Source organism: Carassius carassius, chromosome 31 (assembly GCF_963082965.1).
Source record: "Carassius carassius chromosome 31, fCarCar2.1, whole genome shotgun sequence".
Taxonomy (NCBI): domain Eukaryota; kingdom Metazoa; phylum Chordata; class Actinopteri; order Cypriniformes; family Cyprinidae; genus Carassius; species Carassius carassius.
The window spans coordinates 24,707,978-24,731,994 of record NC_081785.1 but is presented as its reverse complement, the minus strand read 5'-3'; the positions used below and the strand labels follow the sequence as shown (position 1 = coordinate 24,731,994).

The 24,017-nt window shown below is 39.6% G+C and overlaps 1 protein-coding gene across 1 annotated transcript in view; it reads right to left on the bottom strand.

Annotated features, from left to right (window-relative positions):
• kif6 (kinesin family member 6) overlaps positions 1–24,017 on the bottom strand; it is a 306,561-nt gene that overhangs the window by 31,622 nt on the left and 250,922 nt on the right. Inside the window, exons 15-20 of the mRNA XM_059519411.1 lie at positions 21,059–21,114; positions 7,527–7,577; positions 6,683–6,764; positions 6,347–6,482; positions 2,970–3,037; positions 2,203–2,318 (exon numbers count right to left, since the gene is read on the bottom strand). Coding sequence (XP_059375394.1) covers positions 2,203–2,318; positions 2,970–3,037; positions 6,347–6,482; positions 6,683–6,764; positions 7,527–7,577; positions 21,059–21,114 — 509 coding nt within the window. The remainder of the gene's footprint in view (positions 1–2,202; positions 2,319–2,969; positions 3,038–6,346; positions 6,483–6,682; positions 6,765–7,526; positions 7,578–21,058; positions 21,115–24,017) is intronic.

Sequence of the window (24,017 nt, the reverse complement as noted above, 5' to 3'; positions counted from 1 at the left end):
TTTTGAAACCTTGATATTTTCAAATTACTGTATACCTTGAAACCGGTAATCGTCCCATGCCTACTCCCAGGAGATTGGCAACTCCATCCTCAGATTTGGAGAAGTTTCTAAGCCACTCAGATAGACCTGTTTGCATTTTCAGAGACCCCTCACTGCCAGTTGTTCTACTCCACGACCGAGGGAACAGTCGGCACAGACCCACTGGCACATCAGCTTACCCGCACAAGTATGCGTTTCCCCCAGTGAGCCTTCTCACACAGATGCTGTGCAAGGTCAGGGAGGATGAGGAGCAGGTCTTGCTTGCAGCGCAATATTGGCCCACTCAGACGTGGTACCTCTAACTAATGCTCCTCGTGACAGCCCCTCCCTGGTGGATTCCTCTGAAGAAGGATCTTCTGAATCAGAAGACAGAGCACCCTGTGGCACCTGCGTCCAGACCATTGGAAACTTAATGTTTGGTCCCTGGACAGGATGCAGAGTTTCTAGGTGACCTACCTGAAGAGGTAGTGGACACCATCCCTTCAGAGAGAGCACAGTCTATGAGACACACTCACGCTTTGAAGTGGAACCTGTTTATCGGGTGGTTTTCTTCTCGTCGAGAAGACTCACAAAGACTCCCTGATTCCTCGATCAGGGTTGTGCTTTCCTATTTGCAGTAAGGGTTGGCGCTAAGGCTGTCTCCCTCCAACCTTAAAGTATATGGCGATTAGTGCCTAGAGTTTGGGTAAACTCACAGGTAACTCACAGGTAATCCTGAGGCTCGGCCCAGCTATGGGCCCAAGGCTTTATCAGACACTTGCACTTAACATTAGATGGAGTTGGTTTTTGATCTGTGAATGACGGAGATATGTGTTCTGTCTGTCATTAGAATGGCTGTATCTGAGGCAGCAAGTGCATCGCTTTCATCAACTTACAGGTTATAACTTATGGGTGCTATAGTTTTTTTTGTCATTTAATAAACTTGACTAAAATATCATGAAACGATGAAGTACAATATGCACAGGATATTTAAAACGTACAAAAGTATATGGCTACAACTAGACGTCAAAAGCTAAGACTCTTCTTCTCTCTTCAAACACACAAAAACATTAACCTTCATAGACAATAGTGTTTGAATAAACGAAATGCTGTACTTTTTCAAACATCAGTTATTTACTTATACTTACACTGCAAACAAGCAAAGATCTGTCTACAGGCTGTGCTTTAGTCACAAGCTCTTTTAAATGCTTTTCATTTTTATAAATATTTATAAAAACCCCAAACAGACATAAGGAAGACCAGTAGCACTGACTTAAAATAATAACAACTAAATATAATAGAGATAAGAAGTTTAGATAATTTTCCATGGCACACCTGACTGGGCCTCTGCCATACAGAAAAACTGCCCCTGGTATTACACCTGTAACTCTTTTAGGGATACAGCTATTCCTATTACCCAACACAGGACAAGTGATGTGGGACAGACTGATAGGAGTTTGCTGTTGAGGGTAGAAATTCTATAGCATTTTTGGTTTAACATTTTGTGTTTAAAATTATTTGTCCAACGTGCCCTTTTAATTCAACTTACACCATGAACAGCAAAAGCACTTAGGTCATTAGCAGCAGTATACTTTAACTAAACTATATGCTATATGTGAACATATCCGAAGTAAAAAAAAAAAAAAAAATTATAATATATATATATATATATATATATATATATATATATATATATATATATATATATATTTATATATATATATATATATATATATATATATATATATATATATATATATATTTATATATATATATATACATATATATATATATATATGTTTTTTTTTTGTGGCTAACCAGTTTTTCTTGTTGTTTCTTGTTTCTTCCGAATGATTCAACTGAATTTTTCAGATGTTTAAATCCATTCTATTTACATTTTGGACAGTTGTTTACCTATTAAACCCAAAGTGTATTACTTTAACCTAAACCATGGGGAAACAAGCTTTTAAATCATATAGAATTATTATTATTATTATTTATTTTTATGAGAATGTAAAAATGCTTTTTAAAAAAGTTTTCTGTAATGGGTTGGTGTTTGATGATAGAATATATGGTTTGTATAGTACACTAAAAAACATTATGCCTATGGAAAGTCCCCACAAGGATAGGAAACCAGACGTGCGTGTGTGTGTGTGTGTGTGTGTGTGTGTATGTAAATAATACCCATGCCATTGAGCAGGTTATGTCTGGCTCTGATGAAGGCCTCTATATCATCATCAGTCTGTTTATCTCCAGTTAAAGGAATAGAGGAAGATGAGCATTCAGCTGGGGGCAAGGCTCTAAAACACAATAAATAAACCGAGACATTATGTTTCAGATATAGTTAGGATTGGATACATGATTGCACCTCGCTCCAGAATAATGTTTTGCTTTTGATGATGGCTGCTGAGGTTAATTATTTTAAAATTGTGCATGCATGTTTTTCTTAAGAAGTAAACACAACAAACTTTAGAGGCATAAGGCCCTCTAAAAATGATCAAAAGACCCATGGCCCCCTACTGCTGTTTGGTGTAAAATAAACAAGCAGATGTCTATTGACACAAAATCACCCAATTTATTTAAATTGGGAAGAGTTACATTACCATTATGTGCACTACCATAAAAATTTACAAATTATTTCCTGGTGAAATTATATATGATGTTTTCAACTATATTAAATTAAGATATGTAACACAGCATATGTTTTATCCATTAATTAAATTAAAGTATAAGAAGTGATATGAAAAACATGAAAAAGACAATCAAGCAGTCAGAAGAATAAAGGCAGCTGTTCTAGCACAATGTTAAGCAACAAGAAGTGTCTTCATAAACCATGTTTGCATTGTATTACCCATGTATTATGGCGCAAACACGAATACACATTTGTGTCCTCATAAACTCATAAACCATATATTCAAGAACACACAAACATAAATATATAATATTGTCACCTGGTTAAAATGCAGCTGAGAGGGTTGACATGACTTTGACTGCTTCCAGTGTTCTCTGCACTGTGACACTGATGAAGAATGATACAATGATTTGAATAATATCATACAATGAAGAATTATATACTTTATGGCAATATAACAATTCTAGTTTCTCATAAGATTTAATTAACTAATTAATGAATTAAAAGTAAATCAATATATGAAACAAAACAATGCATACAATTTTGAGTTTTGAATTTTATAGCACCACCTAGTTGCAGCTGGTGCATGGCAGACAAGTAAGTCTTGATATTTTTTTTTTTTTCAAAACTAAAGTATAAGAAACGCACTAAACTGCTAAATATGGACTATTGGATATTAACATCATGAAAATTTGTAAAGTTGCTTTGAAAAAAAATTTAGAGCACAAAAATAAGAAGGGAAAACTATTATGGCAAGCATGCAGTTATGGGGCCAAGCACAAATGGCTGGCCTGTTGATAAGCTGAGCAGATTTACTTGGTCATAGCATCCAGCAGAGTGTTCAGTTAAGAAAGTACTTAAAAGTCTATGAGAAGATTTAGTAATATTTATAAATCTGCAACAAAATTGTAATGATGTTATTAGCTTTGTGTGGCAGTGATACAAAGTATTTTGTGTTATTAAAGCTTCTCCAAAATAAAGACAGGCGTCTTCATAATCAACAAAAATCCAATGAGAAACACATTGAAACTTATCTGCTTGAACTCTTTCAATTGATCTGGGTGCCTGTCTTTAAAGTGTTTTTGTTAGTTTGGTGTGTTTCCTCTTTTTGACCACAACTCAGTGCTTTTATGAAGAGAGAGCACATCTACAAACCTTTTGGTTAGTGCATCAAGAACCAGGTTGACCGGGTACTCAGTACCACCAGTACTTTACTACAGTAAAAACTGGGTATTGTAACATATTTTTTTATTATATTTATATTATATTATATTTTTTTATTCATTATTTATTTTTTTATTATTTTTTTATTGACAACACTACTTCCCACCAATCAGACTAAATCTATGACCCTGTTGAGGGTACAGAAAGACAGAGTCTTCTATTAGTGGAACTGCAGTGGCCATCCCTCCAGTCTGGTTCTCTTACTCCTGGAGGCACCTCCTTGGGACATTCCAATTAGAGTCAAAACTTTGGGTTTAGCACCATTAACAGGGCTCTCTAGTTGACTTTAATCTTTCTTCTGCAGTTAAGGAGAACATTTTGGCTGCTAGAGAAGGCTGTATGACCTGAAGTGGAGAGTATTCAGATCCTGGTCCACGAAATACAACACTGTTGTATAGTTGGTACATGGCATTTTACAAGCCCCAGCGACTCAGAGAGTATATGTAATGGTTACTGCTGCAGATCATGCCACTCTAGCCTTGGTAGCTTAGGTTATGTGGAATTGAACACCCAGCTCCAGCATTTAAAGACCGAGGCTGCCCAACAGCTCGCAGTGCCCAACTCCCCACCTGTTGTTTTACCTGAAGATTGCACCGCTCACTACAGTGAACCCTGTCTGCCACTTCCAGCTGCTTATTCTGGTGAGCCTCAGTTGTGTTGTTCATTTCTGACTAACTGTCTTTGTCGTTGCCCAAAGAAAAATCTAAAGTGGCCTTTGTGATAAAGCTGCTGTCTAGCAGAGCTGTACTGTAGGGAACTGCAGTATGGGAACAATAACATAAGTGTTGTACATCGTTTCAGTCCTTCAGTGACAAACTTCAGACGATGTTTGATCAGGCTGACTCCATCGAGTTTTGTATGCTGAAAGTGGAGTGCAGCTGGAACGTTGAGATGCAGTGGGACATGTTACTGCACAGGTTGGACAAGAACAAGATCTTCACGATGGAATTACCCACAACTTTGGATGGTTTGATTGATCTAGCGATCCGAGTGGATGCTCAGTTGCAGCATGGAGACCAATGCCCCTTGCAGATCCTAGTTCCTGAAATGGATAACCACTCTTCGGACACTTCCATCGATACGATCTGTGTCTCTTTTTTGATCCAGAGCTCATGCAGGTGGGCAGAGCTTTTCTTTCTCAGGAGGAAAAGGAGGGATGCAGGGCTCATGGATTATGTTTATATTGTGCGGTGGTGGGACACATTGCTGCTCAGTGCCCAGTAAAGGCCAAAGGCCATCAGTAGATAAGAGGTTACTGGCAGGTGGTATCACCTCCCTCCTTTCTAGTTACTCTCCCCCCAGTCAGACTACTAGTGCCATAACTCATCATGTCTGTAAAAACTTGAACTTGGACTTTGGAGTGGAGGGTAATTTTTTGGAATTTACTCCGTCAGCTATCACTTATGCCACCAGGCCAGTGAGTCTCATCACCTCTGGAAGATATTCACTTCCCGCTAACTGACTTTCCTCTGGCTCTGGTTGTCCTGAGTATCCCTGGCTCACACTCAATAACCCTCATATTAATTGAAATCAGAATACTATTTTTATTAGAATTTTTTCTGGAGCAAGAAATATGCCTCTTGTATGTTGTCTGCATGCTCCTCTGTGTCTTTTTCTGTGTTATACGATGAAAAGGTGGACCTGTTGAACATTCCCTGTGAGTACCTCGTCCTGAAGGAAATGTTCAGTACGTCTCAAGCTGCTTTTCTTCCTCCACATTGTCCCTACAACTGTGCTATAGATGTATTGCCAGGTACATCTCTGCCTAAGAGCAGATTTTAACCACTTTCTGCTCCGGAAAGCCAGGGCATGGATAAATATATTTCTGATTCTCTGGCAGCCAAACTCAACCGTTCTTCCTTTTCTGCAAGTTTGGGCTTCTACTTTGTGGGAAAGAACAGTTACTTATTGATTATTGAGGGCTGAACAGCATAATGGTAAAAAATAACTATGCTTCGCCATTGATATTCAAATGGTCCAATGCTGCTGATGCGGCTCACTCCAAACTAAGGAGTTGCTTTGTTTCAACTCCCATTCTTGTCAGACGTGTGGACTGGTGGGCTGATTCACACTTTAGGTATATGGATATAGTAAAAATATGGATATAGATTTCACTCCGGGTTTCCAGGTGTTGTCTGTTTGAATCATTGTCATTTTCTTGTCTAGTTGGGATGGGATGATAAATCGATTCATGGATTGCTTCTGAGATTTTTAGAATGCATTGCAATTCTCTTTTGAATCGATTCTAAGCTTAGTTTTGGTACTGCATGCTTCAGAAACAGTCGTGCTCTGCTTACTTACAATTCCTTACACACCCCACTTGAACCTAAAATAATAATTCATAAAATATGAAAAGGTCGAAGCGAATTAAAAGGGTGTTCACAGTGGCTTGTGTTTACACTAATCTACACTAATATTTAATTACACTAATAAGACTCATAGCATGCTGCTACATATTGTGAACAATAAAACCTTTAGCCTAGCGCCCTCCTGGGTCCACCAATTCTCAAAGTCCTTTTGGAGTTTCACTTTCAACTTTTCATGCAACAGCTGTAGATGTTCAATCTCTGTCTTCAACCCTTTTAAACATCCAGATTTTATCTTGTAACTATAAAGGAAAAAAAAAAGTATATATATATATATATATATATATTGTATACAATGCATATTACATACAAAAAGGTAAGAAAGCATACTTAAAAGCATATGCTCCAGAAAGCATAATACTGTTTTAGATTTGCAAATTATAAGATCAAAGAAGGTTAGAGAAGTGAATTACAAATATTCAAGTAATAAAATGAGACACACTTTTTCTTTTCCTCCTCTATCTGGTTGAGAATTCTCTCTTCAACTGAGTCTGACTCTGATGCTGTTAGGTTTCCTGCTAAGCCTTAAAAGAACAGAACAAAGAGATACAATAAGAAACTGGTGCAATGTAATGTGACTTTTTCCAGAACTGTTACCAACTGTAATTAACAAAAAGCTGAACAATTTTTCCATTAGCCAAAACACTCAGAAATTCTGAAATTCTAAATGGAAATCACAGTCTTTTTTCATCAAACCGACCCGCCCCTATTTAGTAATACTACCAGTTTGATGGCACTGACACTATCGGATGAGAACTAAACTGAATTGAGATTATAGAATAACACTATTCTCTTCTTTAAATCTGCTTTATAGCTGACCTGAACTGAAACTGAGCTGACTCAAGTTGAATATCAACACCACTGTCTCCAGTAGAATTGCTTAATGCTGAATTTAACTTGTGTCATAATTGATAAAGCTCACAATTATTATAATGAATCAACAGTGAATTGACTGGAGCTAAATAATTACACTAAAAGAAAAAAGAAAAATAATAACAAATGTATTAATTTCTTAATTTCGGTTTTAGTTTTATTTATTTTAGTACATCATATATAATATCTGAACATGTATACCACTCTACTGTTCAAAATTCACTGAAGCATGTTAAATGGTCCATGTTTAAATTTCTATCTTGACATGATCAAAAAGGCAGATGCTGCCAGACCCATTGCACGCACTGACCCATCTTTGAATGAGTAAGACGAGAATATGGTTAGAAAAGGGAATGTAAAAATTAATGGTTAATGGTTATTTGAAGGTTTTAAGTATTTTGAAAGTCACTAACCTTGGGCTGCCATTTGCTTTCGTCTAATTTTCAAATGTGTCTTCAGCTCATCTGGAAGTGAGGAAAAAGAGCTGAGATGTAAAAGGCGAAAATTCAAGGGTTACATTCAATATTTACATTTTTCACAACTGCTCTTCATGGCATGGATCTAACTACAGGATCAAACTGCTGCAGTCTCAATTTATTCAAGCGAACATATTTTTTTAGTCCAATTTATCATGCTTTATAAAGTGCAATTAAAACAACAGTTGACTAATGTGCTATACAATGAACTCATAAGTTGGAAGATGTGACAGAGAAACAACAGACAACAAAAACATCACATGTTGTGAGCTAAAGTGTATGAATTGGTTTTAAACTTTGACACACACACACACACACACAGAAAAAAACTTCTTTTTTTTTAAAAAAGCCACTGGTCACAGGTTTAATGTTGTTTTCCAACATAGGCAGCAATCATTGTTTTTACAGTTCAGTTGACTAGGGTGGATAGCATGATGTAAGCTTCTGATCACATACCGGACACTAGATATTTTGGGAACCCCCCACATTTTTTAAAGGAACTTTGCGGTACCACACCCCTTGGTGGTCTTCAAAGGTGATGGGCTGTTCTTTGACTGAGTGAGGTTGGATCCCAAACTGTAGGTTGAGTGATGGTACTCAAACTTTGAGCTTTAGCAATTCCTTCCAGAGAGTGTGGTAAGGTAGACAAGTGGGGAAAAGATATGGAGAAACAGGGCAACAATAGTAGAAGGTGGCTCATACACCTTGGATAAAGCATCAGGTCCCATGTATAGGCTGTTGAATTGTTGTAAACGGAAGATCCAGTGGTTTAGGCGTGAGGAGGTTTTGGGACATCTGAATGCCCATGTGAGTGCAGCATGGCCCACGAAGACGTCAAATGGCCTTCCCTCCAAGTAATACCTCCACTTTTCAACAGACCAAACAGCCAGACATTCTTTTTTGGATGTACTATAGTTCCTTCCTCCCCCTGTTAAGGACCGTGAAGCATATACTACCACCTTTTCTGTTTCCCCAGAGTGGCTCCCAGTCCTACATCACTCAGGTCTGTGTGAACTTGGCAGCTTTTGGTGAGGTCTAGCTGTATCAGTACACATGAGTTCTGTAATGCTTGTTTAAGTGCATACATCCTAGCCTGAAACTCTGGAGTCCACTCCCACTTGACTCATTTCTTTATGAGGTGGGTCAATGGAGTAGCTTTGTCAGCATAGTGGAGAATGAACTTATGATACCACCCTGCCAAGCTCAGAAATCATTGCAAAGCTTTGAGGTCTTGCAGTGGTGTGATCAGCCTGGTTCTTCTCTCAGTCCATCCCCAAACCCCTCTCAGAGACTATATGACAGAGGAACTTGAGCTGTTTTTTTGAAGAAGTGGCATTTCTTTATATTCAGTATCAGGTTTGCTTGAGTAAGTTTATGGAAAACAGTGTTGACATTTTGAATGTGCTGCTCTAATGTCTTTGAGTAGATGATGATATCGTTGATGTAGAGAAAACATATTTTCCACCACAAGTCAGCCAGAACTCTCTCCGTCAAATGCTGGAAGGTGGCAGCGGCATTTCTGAGCCCATACGGCATAGACTTGAATTGAAATAGCCCCTTGGTGGTTATAAAAGTGGTGATCTTTCTGCATGTTTCCTCCATGTCCACCTGCTATTATCCAGACTGAAAATCCAGTTAACTAAACCAGAAGTGGGCAGCTATTTATGCTACAGCATCCGGGGAGCTGTTGGGGGTTCAGTGCCTTGCTGAAGAGCACCTCAGTCATGGTATTGCCGGCTCGAGACTTGTACCCACAACCTTAGGGTTAGGAGTCAAACTCTTTAACCACTAAGCCACAACTTCCCCCATATACACCATACCATACAAAAGATTAACATTTTTATTTAGCACAAAAGTGTTGATAGAGAGATTTATAATGTTTATAATGTTACGAATTGTCCTGATCTTCTGAACTTTCTATGATGGGCATATTGCACACATGGGTTGTGCAGACATCTTCCCCAGTAGTCTCCAGTACCACACAGCAATTAAGTGGATCCAGCTGTTTTATTACCCAGTAAGGACCTCTCCATTTCCTGGGTAGTTTTGCAAGGAATTTAGCTTTTGTGCTAGATTGTGGACAGTTCCTTATCCACACACAGTCTTGTTCTTTAAATGTTAGCTCTTTTCTGTGTTTGTTGTAGTTTCTTGTTTGTTTAACGTGAGCTTTTTTGTTGTTTTTGATAGCTTTGGATTGAAGCTGGGTTAAACAATGAACAACATTGTATACTGGCACATCAGGGGTGAGATCTTTGCCTTGGAGGAATTTGTTTATTGGACCATGCAGCTTTCTTCCAAGTTGCAGTTCAGCTGGAGTCATGGTTTGTAATATTTTCATGATTACTAAGCCTTTGTGCTTTTATTCCCAGATCTTATCCAGAAAGTTTGAGAGATCCTCTGGCTCCTTGTGGCTGGCATACAAATTGAATGACTGTTTCATGGACTTTTAATGTGTTTTCATTAGGTCCTGTGCTTGATCTTCCTGTTTGCTTTGTGTTGTCATAGTTACTGATATGATTAGTTTGTTAGTTCAGCTCTGTCTCGTTAATTTACCTTGTTTGTATCAGTTCTTAAGTTCTTTCATTTCCTGTGTTCTTTGAAGGTTGTGGATTTGAGTCTCAGGTGGGGCAGGAATTGTTGGTGGTGGCAATTAAAAAACAGCACTTTCTTCCACTCTCAAATACAATGACTGAGGTGAGACCCTTGAGCAAGGCACCAAACCGCAGCAATATGGCTGCCCACTGCTCCAGGTGTGTGTTCATGGTGTGTGTGTGTGTGTGTCTGTTCACTACAGTGTGTGCACTTGAAAGGATTAAATGCAAGCACAAATTCAGAATATGGGTCACCATGCTTGGCAACATGTCACTTCACTTTTTTAAATCTGTTTTTTCCCTGCCTTTTTTCAAATGATACTTGTAACGTACCCTGTGTGTGATAAATGTCAATTGGCAGCTTTTATGCCTCTATTTTGAGAATGACTGCCCATCTTGAATTTCTGAATTAAAGTCTTTACTATTCTATCACAACTTTTGGAAATGACATTTGATCCTGAACCCATGTTAATGATGATTCCTCTGTAAAATTGACTTTAACCCCTTACCAGTCACCCCCCATTTTTTGGCATGGAGACAGAAATGACATACAAAATAAAAAGGTTTTTGCTCATGATTCTTTCTGACTAAATACATAATCAATATTTGTTCACAAAGCTGACACTTCAAAGTTTACTGTTCAGGAATCAGAATTACTCAGACTGTTATGATAATAGAGATATACTGTATAAGCTCAAACATAAAAATATAAAAAACATATTTTTTAAATGTATTAAAACAATTATTGATGTAGGATATGAGTTTAGGAACACAGTGTAGCTAAAGCCACAAGTCCACCAAAGCTTCAACTGAAATTTCATAATCCAATCTGTAAAACTGTGAATTTTATGAAATATTTTCTAAGGCCATGTCATGTGTGTTTTTAGAGAAGGCTAATCTGATTGATTTATGGCACTTGTCATCTCTGTAAGATCACACATGCAAACACTCCTGTGTGCTCTGTTTGTGTTTTTGGCTATGAATACTCCCGCATTCATGATTCTATTGTTATCCCCAAATGAGTCTTTCACACCTCCGCTAGGTATGACATATTATCCGCATTATTCTTTTATAATTTTTCTTTTGTTTTTATTCCACCTTTATCAGCCTTTGTTGTGATATTTCAAGCTTTAAAAAGCCACCAAGCTGCAATCTCATTTCAATCTCAGTATGCATTCACCCCTTATTTATCAAAAGTCTTACTATAAAAATACAACAAATCATTTTCTTACGACCTTACGTGAATTATTGTGACAGAAATGCATTATGAAGAAGAAATGCACCTGCTATTAGTAGCATTAGAGCTAACGTTAGCATCAAGCTACATCAGACAATTTATGAAATTATTAGAACAATTTTACTCAAAACTTACTATAAACCCCGATCGAGTGTTTGTTATAACATCCTTTTGCGATCACAGGTGGAATGTGGTCATTTACTGTTGTAAAAATATGCTATTTATAGCCTTTTACATCGCTGCACAAATGATCATTTCAGATGTAAATTTTTAATATTTTTTATAAAAATGCCCCAGATCTCAAGAAAATCTCATACAAAGCTTTACTATCATAGTCACGGATTTATTATTAGGATATTTCGTGTGTACAGGGGTGTATCAGTGTTGTTATGGGCAGATAACAACCAGGAAGTGTACAGGAACCATGTGACACGATTTGGCGGTGTCCGGTTATGACACTCTAAAGATTGACAAGGCGAAGGACCAATCAGAGTCTGTCTGACACACAGCACGAGCACTGAGGAGCACACACACATAGAGACAGCGCTGGGAGAGCCTGTTTATCATCAGATCGCGTAAATCAGTGGAAAATTAATAGAAATTAAGATTCTGTCTGAAGAAATATGAAGTAAACATAAGTAAATATATCCATATATCTCCGCAGATATGCATCTTGGTCTATAAATCCTTATTGACGCTGTTCAGTGAGTCTATGTGAACACAAATAAACCACTGCAGACGTGACTGAATATGAATGAGTGGTGAATTTCTATTCAAAATGTGGCATAATACGGATTTATTATTTTGCACTCCTGACATAAATAACGAAATAACTGTAACTGCAACAATGTTTTATCAAAACATTGGTCAAATATCGAAGCTAGAGTCTTTAAACTTTCAAATGATGCACAGTTTGCCCAGATCAAGTAAGAGAGTGATGTTTAAAATGCTGTGAAAGTGAAACAATAATAAACTGGGGCCATCGCCGATCCTTGCATGCAAAGGGGTTAACTACAAAAACGACTCACTTTTGGGGCTTGGCAGTTCATCAGTTCATGGTTTCAGCCTAATTCTTTGCTAAAACTTCAGTGATTGTCCCATTATATATATTGTCTGTCTGGAGCACTCCACTGACTTATTATTAATAGAGAGAAGATAATCTCTCTATTTGGTTCCCTCCAGAACCAAATTCATGACAACTTCTATGACCATCACTTTTATGACAAAACACTGCATTGTAAATAATCTTCCTTATTTGTCTCAATTCCTCAGCTTATCAAATAGCTCAGAAAAACTTGACGTTGTAACAGAAACTATGAAAAAATAGGGCTGCTTTACTTTCAAAATCGATACTATTAGAGATAAAATTATTACTATGCAGCCGTCAGCTAAAGTATCGCATCAGATAGTGCACTATAGATCCCCTGATAAACAATCCCACACACACTCTGCTATAGGAGAGGTTGTGTGGATGAAAATGCCTTGCTGATGTCAGAGGACAAAGGAGAATAGGCAGACTGGTTAGAGATGAAAGAAAGGCAACAGTGACTCAAATAACTACTCGTTACAACCAAGGTATGCAGAACACCATCTATGAACGCACAACACGTCAAACCCTGAAACAGATGGGCTAGAGCAGCAGAAGACCACACCAGGTGCCGCTCCTGTCAGCTAAGAACAGGAAACGAAGGCTACAATTTGCACAGACTCACTAAAATTAGACAATAGAAGATTGGACAAAGGTTGCCTGGTCTAATGAGTGTCGATTTTTTGCTGCGACATTCAGATGGTATGGTCAGAATTTGGCGTAAAGAACATGAAAACATGTATCCATCCTGCCTCGTCTCAGTGATTCAGGCTGCTGGTGGTGGTCTACTGGTGTGGGGGATATTTTCTTGGCACACTTTCAGCATTGCTTAAACGCCACAGCCTACCTGAGTATTTGTTGCTGACCATGTCTATCCCTTTATGACTCCAGAGTACCCATCTTCTGATGGCAACTTCCAGCAGGATAATCCACCATGTCAAGTCAAGTCACCTTTATTTATATAGCACTTTTAACAAAAAGGATTGCGTCAAAGCAACTGAACAACATTAATTAGGAAAACAGTGTGTCAATAATGCAAAATGACAGTTAAAGGCAGATCATCATTGAATTCAGTGATGTCATCATCTCAGTTCAGTTTAAATAGTATCTGTGCAATAATTTGCAATCAAGTCAACGATATCGCTGTGAATGAAATGATAAGTCAACGATATCGCTGTAAATTGAAATTGCAACTATTGCTGACCCCCTGAGAAAGCTGATGTCCCCCCATCCAATTTGGGGGCAGTGCTGTATAGGGAAAGTCCCTGTGGTAGACTCAGCCCACCTTGGGTGAAATCACTATGCAGCAGAGATGGCTGAAAAATCTCTGCTAGGGAAAGACACAGGCTAACCATGAAGGAAGCTTTACCATGGAACAATACATGTGTGGGAAATCACTACACACAGGCACCTAGCCCAGCACAAGGACTGACCTTGGGCATACACACGAGTGCTGGACCTGGTGTCTGGTGCTCCACCACGCTTGATTGCCGAGGGTGCGGGAGGAACTTCAACAGGGTTCACCAAAAGGGAAACTATAATGAGAAGCACTTAACCGTGGCAAGTGAGATCGACACACCAATCAAGAGGACACAGGCTCTACACAGAGATAATAGAATCTCACAAACGTGTTATGTGTCACCCAACCGGCAGCTCTACAGATGTCTGCTATCAAGGCACCCCTCGCCAATGCCCAAGAACTATCCCTCCTGCTGTCCTCCAAAGCAAACAAAGAGCTGGTCCTGAAGCTCTGCAAACAGTCCATGTAAATAGGCAAATCAGGAACAGGACAGAACAGAGCAACTGCTGGGAATTCTTCCTCAGAGGAATTCGCCAAGGAGAGGCTGTCGCGACGAGCATCAGTTCTGGGAACCCAATTTGACCAAAATGATGCTACTAAAAGTACCTGCTCATTGGGGAAACCCATACTTGCGTAGGCCCAGAGGTCAGCTGTGTGCCAGCGATGACAGCTGGCAGTGAGACGTGTCCGGAGAGGCAAACAGGTCTACCTGAGTGTCCCTGAAGCATTTCCAGATCAGCTGGACTGTCTCGGGGTGGAGTCGCCATTCTCATGGAAGGGCAGGTCGGCATGCGATCTTGTCGCCTGCACGATTGAGCTTGCCAGCAAGCCACACTGCTAGCAACTTGACGCAATTAATATGCATTTGAGGACCTGTCCAGGTGCTTGATGCTACATGCTCATTGCAAATGGCATCTGTTGAGACAAAAACATGCCTGGACACTTGCACTAGGGGAACTCCCGCCTAAAGAAAGGCAAGTTCCAACCACTGGCTGAATGTCTGTCGGCAGGACAGTTTGGGTGAGACCCGGTGAGTGCCATGGCGCCATGCCTATTTCGGAACTGAAGCCAATGCTTAAGCAGTCTAATGTTAAGCAATCAGAGTGGCGTGACAGTGGCAGTGGATGCCATATTCCTCCAGGAGCCTCTGAAACGGTTTCAGTGGAACCGCCCTCCTGTGCTGAAATGACTCCAGGCTGCTCAGCATTGACTGAGCACACTCCACTGAGAGGCATGCTGTTAGATTGACCTGAGTCCAACTCCTTACACAGAAAGGGGAACGCTAAGTGGAAAATCGACACATGAAAGTACGTGTCATTCAGGTTGATCGTTGCAAACCAATCATGAGTCCTAACGCATCAGAAAATGTGTTCCTGCGCTAACATCTTGAACGGGAGCATATGGAGAGCCCGGATCAAGTCACGCGTTTCCTTCGCCAGTAGGACTACAACATCTGCCCTTCTGGAGTAGGGTCTGAGTTTGTGGTGCAACACTTACCTGGCTCCCCGGTTGGGCAGGGGGCAAGGGACAAGGCATAGCATCCTCAAACCGGGCTCTGGTCCTGAAGCTCTGCAAACAGTCCATGTAAATAGGCAAATCAGGAACAGGACAGAACAGAGCAACGGCTGGGAATTCTTCCTAAGAGGAATTCGCCAAGGAGAGGCTGTCGCGAAGAGCATCAGTTCTGGGAACCCAATTTGACCAAAATGATGCTACTAAAAGTACCTGCTCATTGGGGAAACCCATACTTGCGTAGGCCCAGAGGTCAGCTGTGTGCCAGCGATAACAGCTGGCAGTGAGACGTGTCCGGAGAGGCAAACAGGTCTACCTGAGTGTCCCTGAAGCATTTCCAGATCAGCTGGACTGTCTCGGGGTGGAGTCGCCATTCTCATGGAAGGGCAGGTCGGCATGCGATCTTGTCGCCTGCACGATTGAGCTTGCCAGCAAGCCACACTGCTAGCAACTTGATGCAATTAATATGCATTTGAGGACCTGTCCAGGTGCTTGATGCTACATGCTCATTGCAAATGGCATCTGTTGAGACAACAACATGCCTGGACACTTGCACTAGGGGAACTCCCACCTAAAGAAAGGCAAGTTCCAACCACTGGCTGAATGTCTGTCGGCAGGACAGTTTGGGTGAGACCCGGTGAGTGCCACGGCGCCATGCCTATTTCGGAACTGAAGCCAATGCTTAAGCAGTCTAATGTTAAGCAATCAGAGTGGCGTGACAGTGGAAGTGGATGCCATATTCCTCCAGGAGCCTCTGAAACGGTTTCAGTGGAACCGCCCTCCTGCGCTGAAATGACTCCAGGCTGCTCAGCATCGACTGAGCACACTCCACTGAGAGACATGCTGTTAGATTGACCCGAGTCCAACTCCTTATACAGAAAGGGGAACGCTAAGTGGAAAATCGACACATGAAAGTACGTGTCATTCAGGTTGATCGTTGCAAACCAATCATGAGTCCTAACGCATCAGAAAATGTGTTCCTGCGCTAACATCTTGAACGGGAGCATATGGAGAGCCCGGATCAAGTCACGCGTTTCCTTCGCCAGTAGGACTACAACATCTGCCCTTCTGGAGTAGGGTCTGAGTTTGTGGTGCAACACTTACCTGGCTCCCCGGTTGGGCAGGGGGCAAGGGACAAGGCATAGCATCCTCAAACCGGGCTCTGCTGCCCATTGGTGAAAGAAGATGGGAATGAGAGTGGCAAGGCCTAGCTTCGCACACTGCCATCCATGCCTTTACGATTCAGAGATATAGGAAACTGCTTCTACTGCACTGCCCATATAGCCTGTGGTGGAACAGAAATTTAACTTAAAAAGTTCTCTACCCAGTCATCCTCTGGGGGAAGAGAAGCTCCCTCTGTCTCTGGGTCACCCATCTCAGGAGTGGTTTTGCCCACTGTTCGGAGGATTTAACAGTGGCTGAGATGGGTCTCCCTGCAGGGGGCACGATATCATGTTTGAGCTGGCCGTGCTGGAGAATTTATTTTTTACTCATATTTTGCCGCAGAGGACAGACACCCTTGGCGATGAGCAGGCTGAGGGGCAGCCCATAACTGTTGGTAGCACATTGAGGCATGCTCTTGACAGCCTTAGACTGCTTCCGAACTGTGGAGAACTACTGGGCACAGTCCTCAACAGTGTCACTGAAAAGGCCACCTTGTGAGATGGCAGAATCAAGTAAGCACACATTGGTGACAACTCGCACCACTGCAAGGTTTAGCCAAGGGGGCTTCTGAATCAACCAAGTGGACCTTGTCTGGTCGAAGGCCTGCACTGTGACTTTTATCATGGTCAGTCATTGTGCACAGTTCCTGCATCAACTCCGGCTCAAAATTACCCTTGTGCATTTTGAGTGCTTAACCCTCTGGAGTCTAAGGGTATTTTTGGGGCCTGGAGAGGTTTTGTCATGCCCGGACATTTGTACTTTTTTCAGTTTCTTATAAATACCTAAATGGCTAAAGTCTAATATTACTGTAATCAGCACATACTTGGCTATAATAATATGTGAGCAGCATGTATGTACATGATTGTGTTTTTGAGAAAAAAAAATGTTATGCGTGGTTAGTGAAAAACTAAAAATGTTAAATCACTTGAATAAGGCAAAAAAACACATAAAGAACATTGGTTCCCGGGATTTTTGAGAACTGGAGCTTGTAGCCTAGAATTTTTCTTTCTAAATTATGTGAAAATCATCTTGTTTACTCACTCACAGAAAACAATATATATTGATTTAAATTTTCTAAGACACTTTTTGTTGGTAAAAGTCATGTGCGAGTAGGTGTCAACTATCATGAATATCATTGTGATTTACACCTGAGAAGACAAAGGCCTGCATAATGAGCCATTCAGTCAGCTGTGTGACTAAGAGGGAGGAGTTACAAGAAAGAATGTGAGGACAAAATAAATCTATATAATTTTATGTTTGTAGTTTATTTAGAATATATTTAATTATCCCACAACATAATTTAATATCCACTTGGGGGAGCAGTTAAACAGTTTATTAGGAACAATCAAAGCTGACTTTCAAACGAATTTTTTGCATCATTGCTTCAGTCACACAATCCTTCAGAAATCCTTTTAACAATCAGATTTTCTACAAAAAAAACATTTATTGTTATTATTATCATCATTACCATTATTATTAATGTTGAAAAGAGCTGAGAATATTTTTTCAGGTTTATTAGGGGGATAAATTGAAAGAACAGCATTGTTTATTACATTTGTTACAGTTACATTTATTTGTTACATTTATATTATTTACATCAAGCTTTTGAATTTTATAGTATTGTATATTGTTACTGAAACTTCATAATATTTCACTTGATTATACATTTAGTCAGGAATTATAGTTTGGAAAAAGTCTTTGGAAAAAGTCTAACTAGTAAAATGTTTACAGGTTATGTGAAAACTAGTACAAGTATATAAATAAATAAAAAGAGACTTACTCATGTTTATGATCTCTGCTGAATAAAGCACTTTATCCTTTTTTTCTGAGGAAATCCAAATCTCAAATCCTCTACTACATCACATCTTTTGGGGGTGAATTATGTCTTATTCCTCTCATCGCAAAGCAAACAGTAAAATAAAAAAACTTGAAGAACAGTCTCGCTGCTTTTTCTTCTGTGTGGGCGTATTCAAGCCGCACGCTTCAGTTTGAATCTGAATAGCGCGTTCAGCGCGGGGGCGTGGTCACATTAGATATAATGAAGGGAGACGTGAAGAACGGACATCGCGTTGTTTTCATATGGATTACTTTATCACAGAATATTTGTTTTCAGCTTGTTTAGTTTAAAAGCAGACATGTCAAGCTTTCTATAGATATATCTCTCATGTCTCTTCGTTGAGTATTCACGGAGTTACAGTTCATTTTAATGACGTGTTTGTAAATGAAGATCAGCGCAGACAAAGGCTGCAGACAGCGCACCTTGTTTGTTTTCTTTATTTTATAATTGCACAAAGTTCTGTTGTTATTATGTCTGTATTCAAAAAAAGTAGACCCTTTACAGATTCAATTGATGTATTGCTCGTATCTGTACGATCAAAACTGAAAATGTAATTTAAGTTCTTTTCGGGGTTATCAGGAGAAAATGACTCAAAACGCGTATATGCGTTAATCAACTCCAGAGGGTTAAGCGTGGTAAATTGGAGGGTGGCCATCGCATGCAAGGCAGAGACAACCTGTCCAGCAACACTGCAAGCCTTAGCAACTAGACCTGCTGTTATCTTACAGGTGCTGGACGGGACCTGCGGACAACACCAACAGGGGGCAGCACTTTAAAGGCATACAATGCAATTGCACACTCCACCTGGGGAATACCCACAATCCCCTGACCACCCCACCATCAAAGGTATTGAGTGAAGAAAAACTTTAGGCAAATTTTGGCCTTCCATACTGGCACTAATTTGCCTCCATGCTGCCAAAGCTTTTCAAGCACCTCTGGAAAGAAAAACACGGGAGCGGGGTAAGCCAATTGCCCTGTCGCACTGTGCCCCCAGAAACCAAACTACCAGATGCGATCACTCAGAATGAGTCAGAGCACACAGCAGCCCGGGCAAGCATGGCTACCAACTCTGAATCCAATTTAGCAGAAGCAAACAACACATAAGCTGTAAACTATGTGTCATCTTCATATCCAGTGCATAATAACCCTCTCTTCAATGCAACGATCGAAATCTGAACCTCATCTAAAACAACAAGCGACGTGATGGATCTGTGACCAACCCACAATGTCAGCTGGTGGCTCGATGGCACACAACATGCTGAGGAGCAAGAGGTCCACAGGGATTTTGCGGGCGGAAGATTCAGCATGCTTAAGCCCAGGCATGATCGTGGCCGTCAGATGAGGACAGGAACAACCACATCTAGAAATGCACAGAGAGGCGTCTTCAAAAAGATGCTTGCTGTCTGCCAGCTCTTTTAAGGAAAAAGCTCTTTTAGTGCTGAAGCACCCAGGACTGTTGGAGCCTGCAGCATGCACAATGCAGAGAAAAGCTCTTTCAGTAGTGACCACTTTTGACGTGCCATCACACCAATACTCTCTAGAGAGCTTTCACCTGGTTTATTGCTTACTAACTTGAACAATGACTGCAAAGTAGAATCATGAGAAACACTCGGCTCCAAAGTGAAAAGCTGAATTTGCTGAAATTGCATGCATTCTCCTTATATACCTGTGCTGCGGGACGGGATGTGTGATGCAAAGCTTGCACTCCAACATTCATTGGCTTGTTTTGTTAAAGGGGTAGTTCACCTTAGAATGAAAATTTGCTTCGAGGGTGAGTAGAAGGTGGATGAATTTTCATTCTCGGGTGAACTAACCCTTCATCGAATCTGACTGACTGAAAGAGAACCAACAGTTTACTGTTGTCCTCCTATATTATTGGCACATTATTTTCCTGTTCAACGCTGTAAAGCTGTTTCGACCAAAAAAATCTGTTTTGTATAAAGCGCTATATAAATAAAGGGAATATAAATAAAGGCAACTTAACCTGATAACTTGATTTTAATTTTTAAAAGTTAACTGATGTTAAAAGACAGGATAGGAGAATGCAGTGGGCTCCATTTGTGTGTTTTTTTTTTTTATTTAGTCTCTCTGGTCCTCTTTGTTTTGTTAGACACTTTCTTCCTGCATATCATTCATCTCTGACACTATGAATGTAGTTGTTTTTTATTTAGTTTATTTTTTAATGTGTACTTTTTTCTGTTTATTTCTGGTATGTATTTATATCAGTTATCTCCTTTACAGTGAAATGGTTTGGTGAAAGTTTGTAACTGTCAATAATGGTGACGCTATTAGCAAGAAAACACAATGTGTTGATTACAAAAAAGAGCAATTATCTGCACTTTTGGTCATCATCTGGTTGTTTAAAAAACAACCAATGATCTGGGCCGATTATATCCTGTCAATCAAAAAGGGGCCAGAAAAACATGTCAGACAGGAACTTGCATGAAGGAAATATATATATATATATATTTTTTTTTTAAATATATATTTAAAAATATATATTTAAATGTGGGAGTGCGCATAGGAGTAGGGGTGCACCCCTAAAAAGGACATCCTAGCAGTAAGGACCTCAATCTTATGTCTCAACTTAAGGATAGTGCTTTTTAGTGTCCTCATCATTATACTGGGGCATTAACACCCACACAGACCACACTACCACTAACCATAGGTTGAACATAAAGTGTGTGCTTAATTCTAGAGTCCAAATTTGGCTACAAAAAGAGACTGAAGAGACTACTTACTGACTCTGATCCTGATCTGGTTAACTTGGTCACCTAGTGTTTTGGCTTCAACAAACCTGCAAAATGAAATGGTGTGAAAATTATTGTACATTTGTGGTCAACATTTCACATACACTTTGCAGAATCAGCAGAATGTGCAACGTTGTAACAAAATACTATTTCACACAGACATAGTCAGCCGGTTCCTAGCGAGGGGGGATTTGTGGTGGCAAGTGGTGCCCACTTAACTTCATGAGAGTGGTATAACTTTAGGAGAGAGGTATATTTAATATACATGTGTAAATGTAAAAAAAGTATTCTATTTACTACATCTCTTGGATCACTCAGTAAAAGTAAGCACTGAGCACATATGCTATTGTTTATAAATCCCTATATGTATGTAACAGGGTATGCCAAGAGAAAAAAAAAATTCTCAGTTGTTGCTTTGCCTAAGCTCAGGAGGCATATGAATGATTTTCATATAGGTTTCATTTTATTATCAACAGCATTTCAGATGTTTCTCCTAAAATTCCTAAAGTAGACAAAAATAAGACATGAGAAATATTTGAGACAAAATAATTTGAAACTGAAAATTTAGTGGGAGAAACATAGAATATATTTTTTTATTATCTTGCTGCAATGTCCATTATAGAAATATTTTATTGCTCATTGGTTGCTCTTTCTGAGCTCTTAGTTGTGATTCTCATGTATATCTAATTTTAGTATTGATAGATCTCATAAAGTTCTTTAGGAGAAATAAAAGTAGACAATTGAAATGAGAGACAGACATGAGAAAGTTCACAAATAAATACAAAATTCACAAATGCACACAAAATTCATAAATACACACACAATTCAGAAATCCAAACAACATTTACAAATGCACTCAAGATTTAGAAATGCACAGGACAAGATTCAGAAATTTATTTCTGATGCACACACAAATATCCCTTGATTTACAAACAGCTTGCGGTCTGTGAACTTCACTGCATTTGTGTGTGAATTTTGAGACTCCCCTGACTTGGCTCGACACACAAATGCATTTTTTTTGAACGGGGAATGATCAGCAACCAATCAGATATCTCCCTTGTTTTAGCCAATCACAAGAACGCACCCCACACGGGGGATTGTTTACTTCTAAGCCAATCACATGAACGCGTTCACACAGCGTGATATGCCTGTGTCGCGAGCGCGAGCTAGCGCGGTGGAGTTCTGTCTTTCAGTTGGTTGAGACCTCAACATGGCTTCTGGCAACGACAGGGGAGCGGTATAACTTAAAGTGTTTAGCTAGTTATCTCCTTGTTGTGAGATGTTGTTTAATTGTTAATGTTAACCGGTTTAATTGTGCAACTATCAACATAAGCTAGCGAGCTGGCTAGGGTCAGGCTAGTATCTTTCCATAAAGTTGACATTCTTGTGAATTAAGTGACTGACAGGGTCTGTCGCCCCAATCCGAGGTAGCAGCTCGGGCTTTTGTGCAGTAATTGGCCCCAATTTTGTGTTGTAACTTTGTTAACTTGTAACTTGTAATTTCTAATTCTGACTCCCCTCACGTGCACGCGTATGGCGTCATACAATGGCGCCAGTTGCGTAAACTGACAGTCGTAAGTAATACAGTAAATACATTTCTGAATCTTGTCCTGTGCATTTCTAAATCTTGAGTGCATTTGTAAATGTTGTTTGCATTTCTGAATTTTGTGTGCATTTGTGAATTTTGTATGCATTTGTGAATCTTCTGTGCTTTTTAACTTTTGTGTGTGCATTTGTGAATTTTGTGCGCATTTGTGTATCCTGTGTGTGTATTTATGAATCATGTGTGTGCATATGTGATTGTAGTTTGTGCATTTATCTTTTTTGAGACTCGTCTAGCTCCATATTTCTTTTCTCTCTCTTGCTTTTTCCCTTCTCTCTTGGTCCATTTCTTTTCTCTACCGCTCCATTTTTCACGTGTTTATCAAACAACTGAGGTAAGTCGGAATCAATCAACAATCCCGATTGCCACATATATAGTGTAGCTTTCTCTGTCAGTGGCGAGGGATTTACATGTGATAAATACAGCAAAATAGTTAAGCTGACAGAGAAGATTTCAGAACTAGAGCCATGCATAGAAGCTTTCATTGAGGCTTGTAAGAACGTGAGGGCCTTAGATACAGCTTTGGATGAGACTAGTTTAGCGAGAACCATAAATTACTTGGTTTCGGCTGCAGAGCTCCTGCAGCAGGGCAGTTGGCTGACTGTGATGCGGCATAGTTGCAGGACAAAACACCGCTCTTTACATTGCAATCAAAACATAAAACATCCACTCAGTGACTCCCATTGAGAAACCTGTTAAAAGAGCCCTAGTTTTTGGTATGAAAATAGATACACCATCCACCATAGTCCATTGTTTATCAGGAACCAGAGTACCTGACATCTTTGTAAATTTAAAAGTGATGTCAATACTAAACGTAAATTCAGTAATATTGTTATTTACATTGGCTCTAATGATGTTCGACTTCACCAGTCGGAGATCACTAAAAATAATATTAACGAGGTGTTTGAATTAATACGATGTACTAGTATGAAGTACGTGAAGTATAATTTCAGACTCTGTAATATGTTCTGGTGGCCTCGCTGCTTACCGCGGTGACGAGATACATAGCAGACTGTTGTCACTCAATGGCTGGATGGATTGGTGCGCATTGAAATAAGATAGGTTTCATAGACAATCGGATGAGTTTTTGGGGCAAGTCAAGTTATGTCACCTTTATTTGTATAGCGTTTTATATAATACTGGTTATGCAAAACCATGTTTCTAGCATTTTAAAAAATGTATATTTTTACATTTAAAAATATATCTAAATTACGACCTATGCTCTCAATGTCAAAAGCAGAAACGTTAATTCATGCATCCATGACCTCAAGGTTAGATTATTGTAATGCTGGCTGCTCTGCGTGCCAAAAAAAAGAAGCTCCAGCTTGAATGAATGAAGAATGCAGC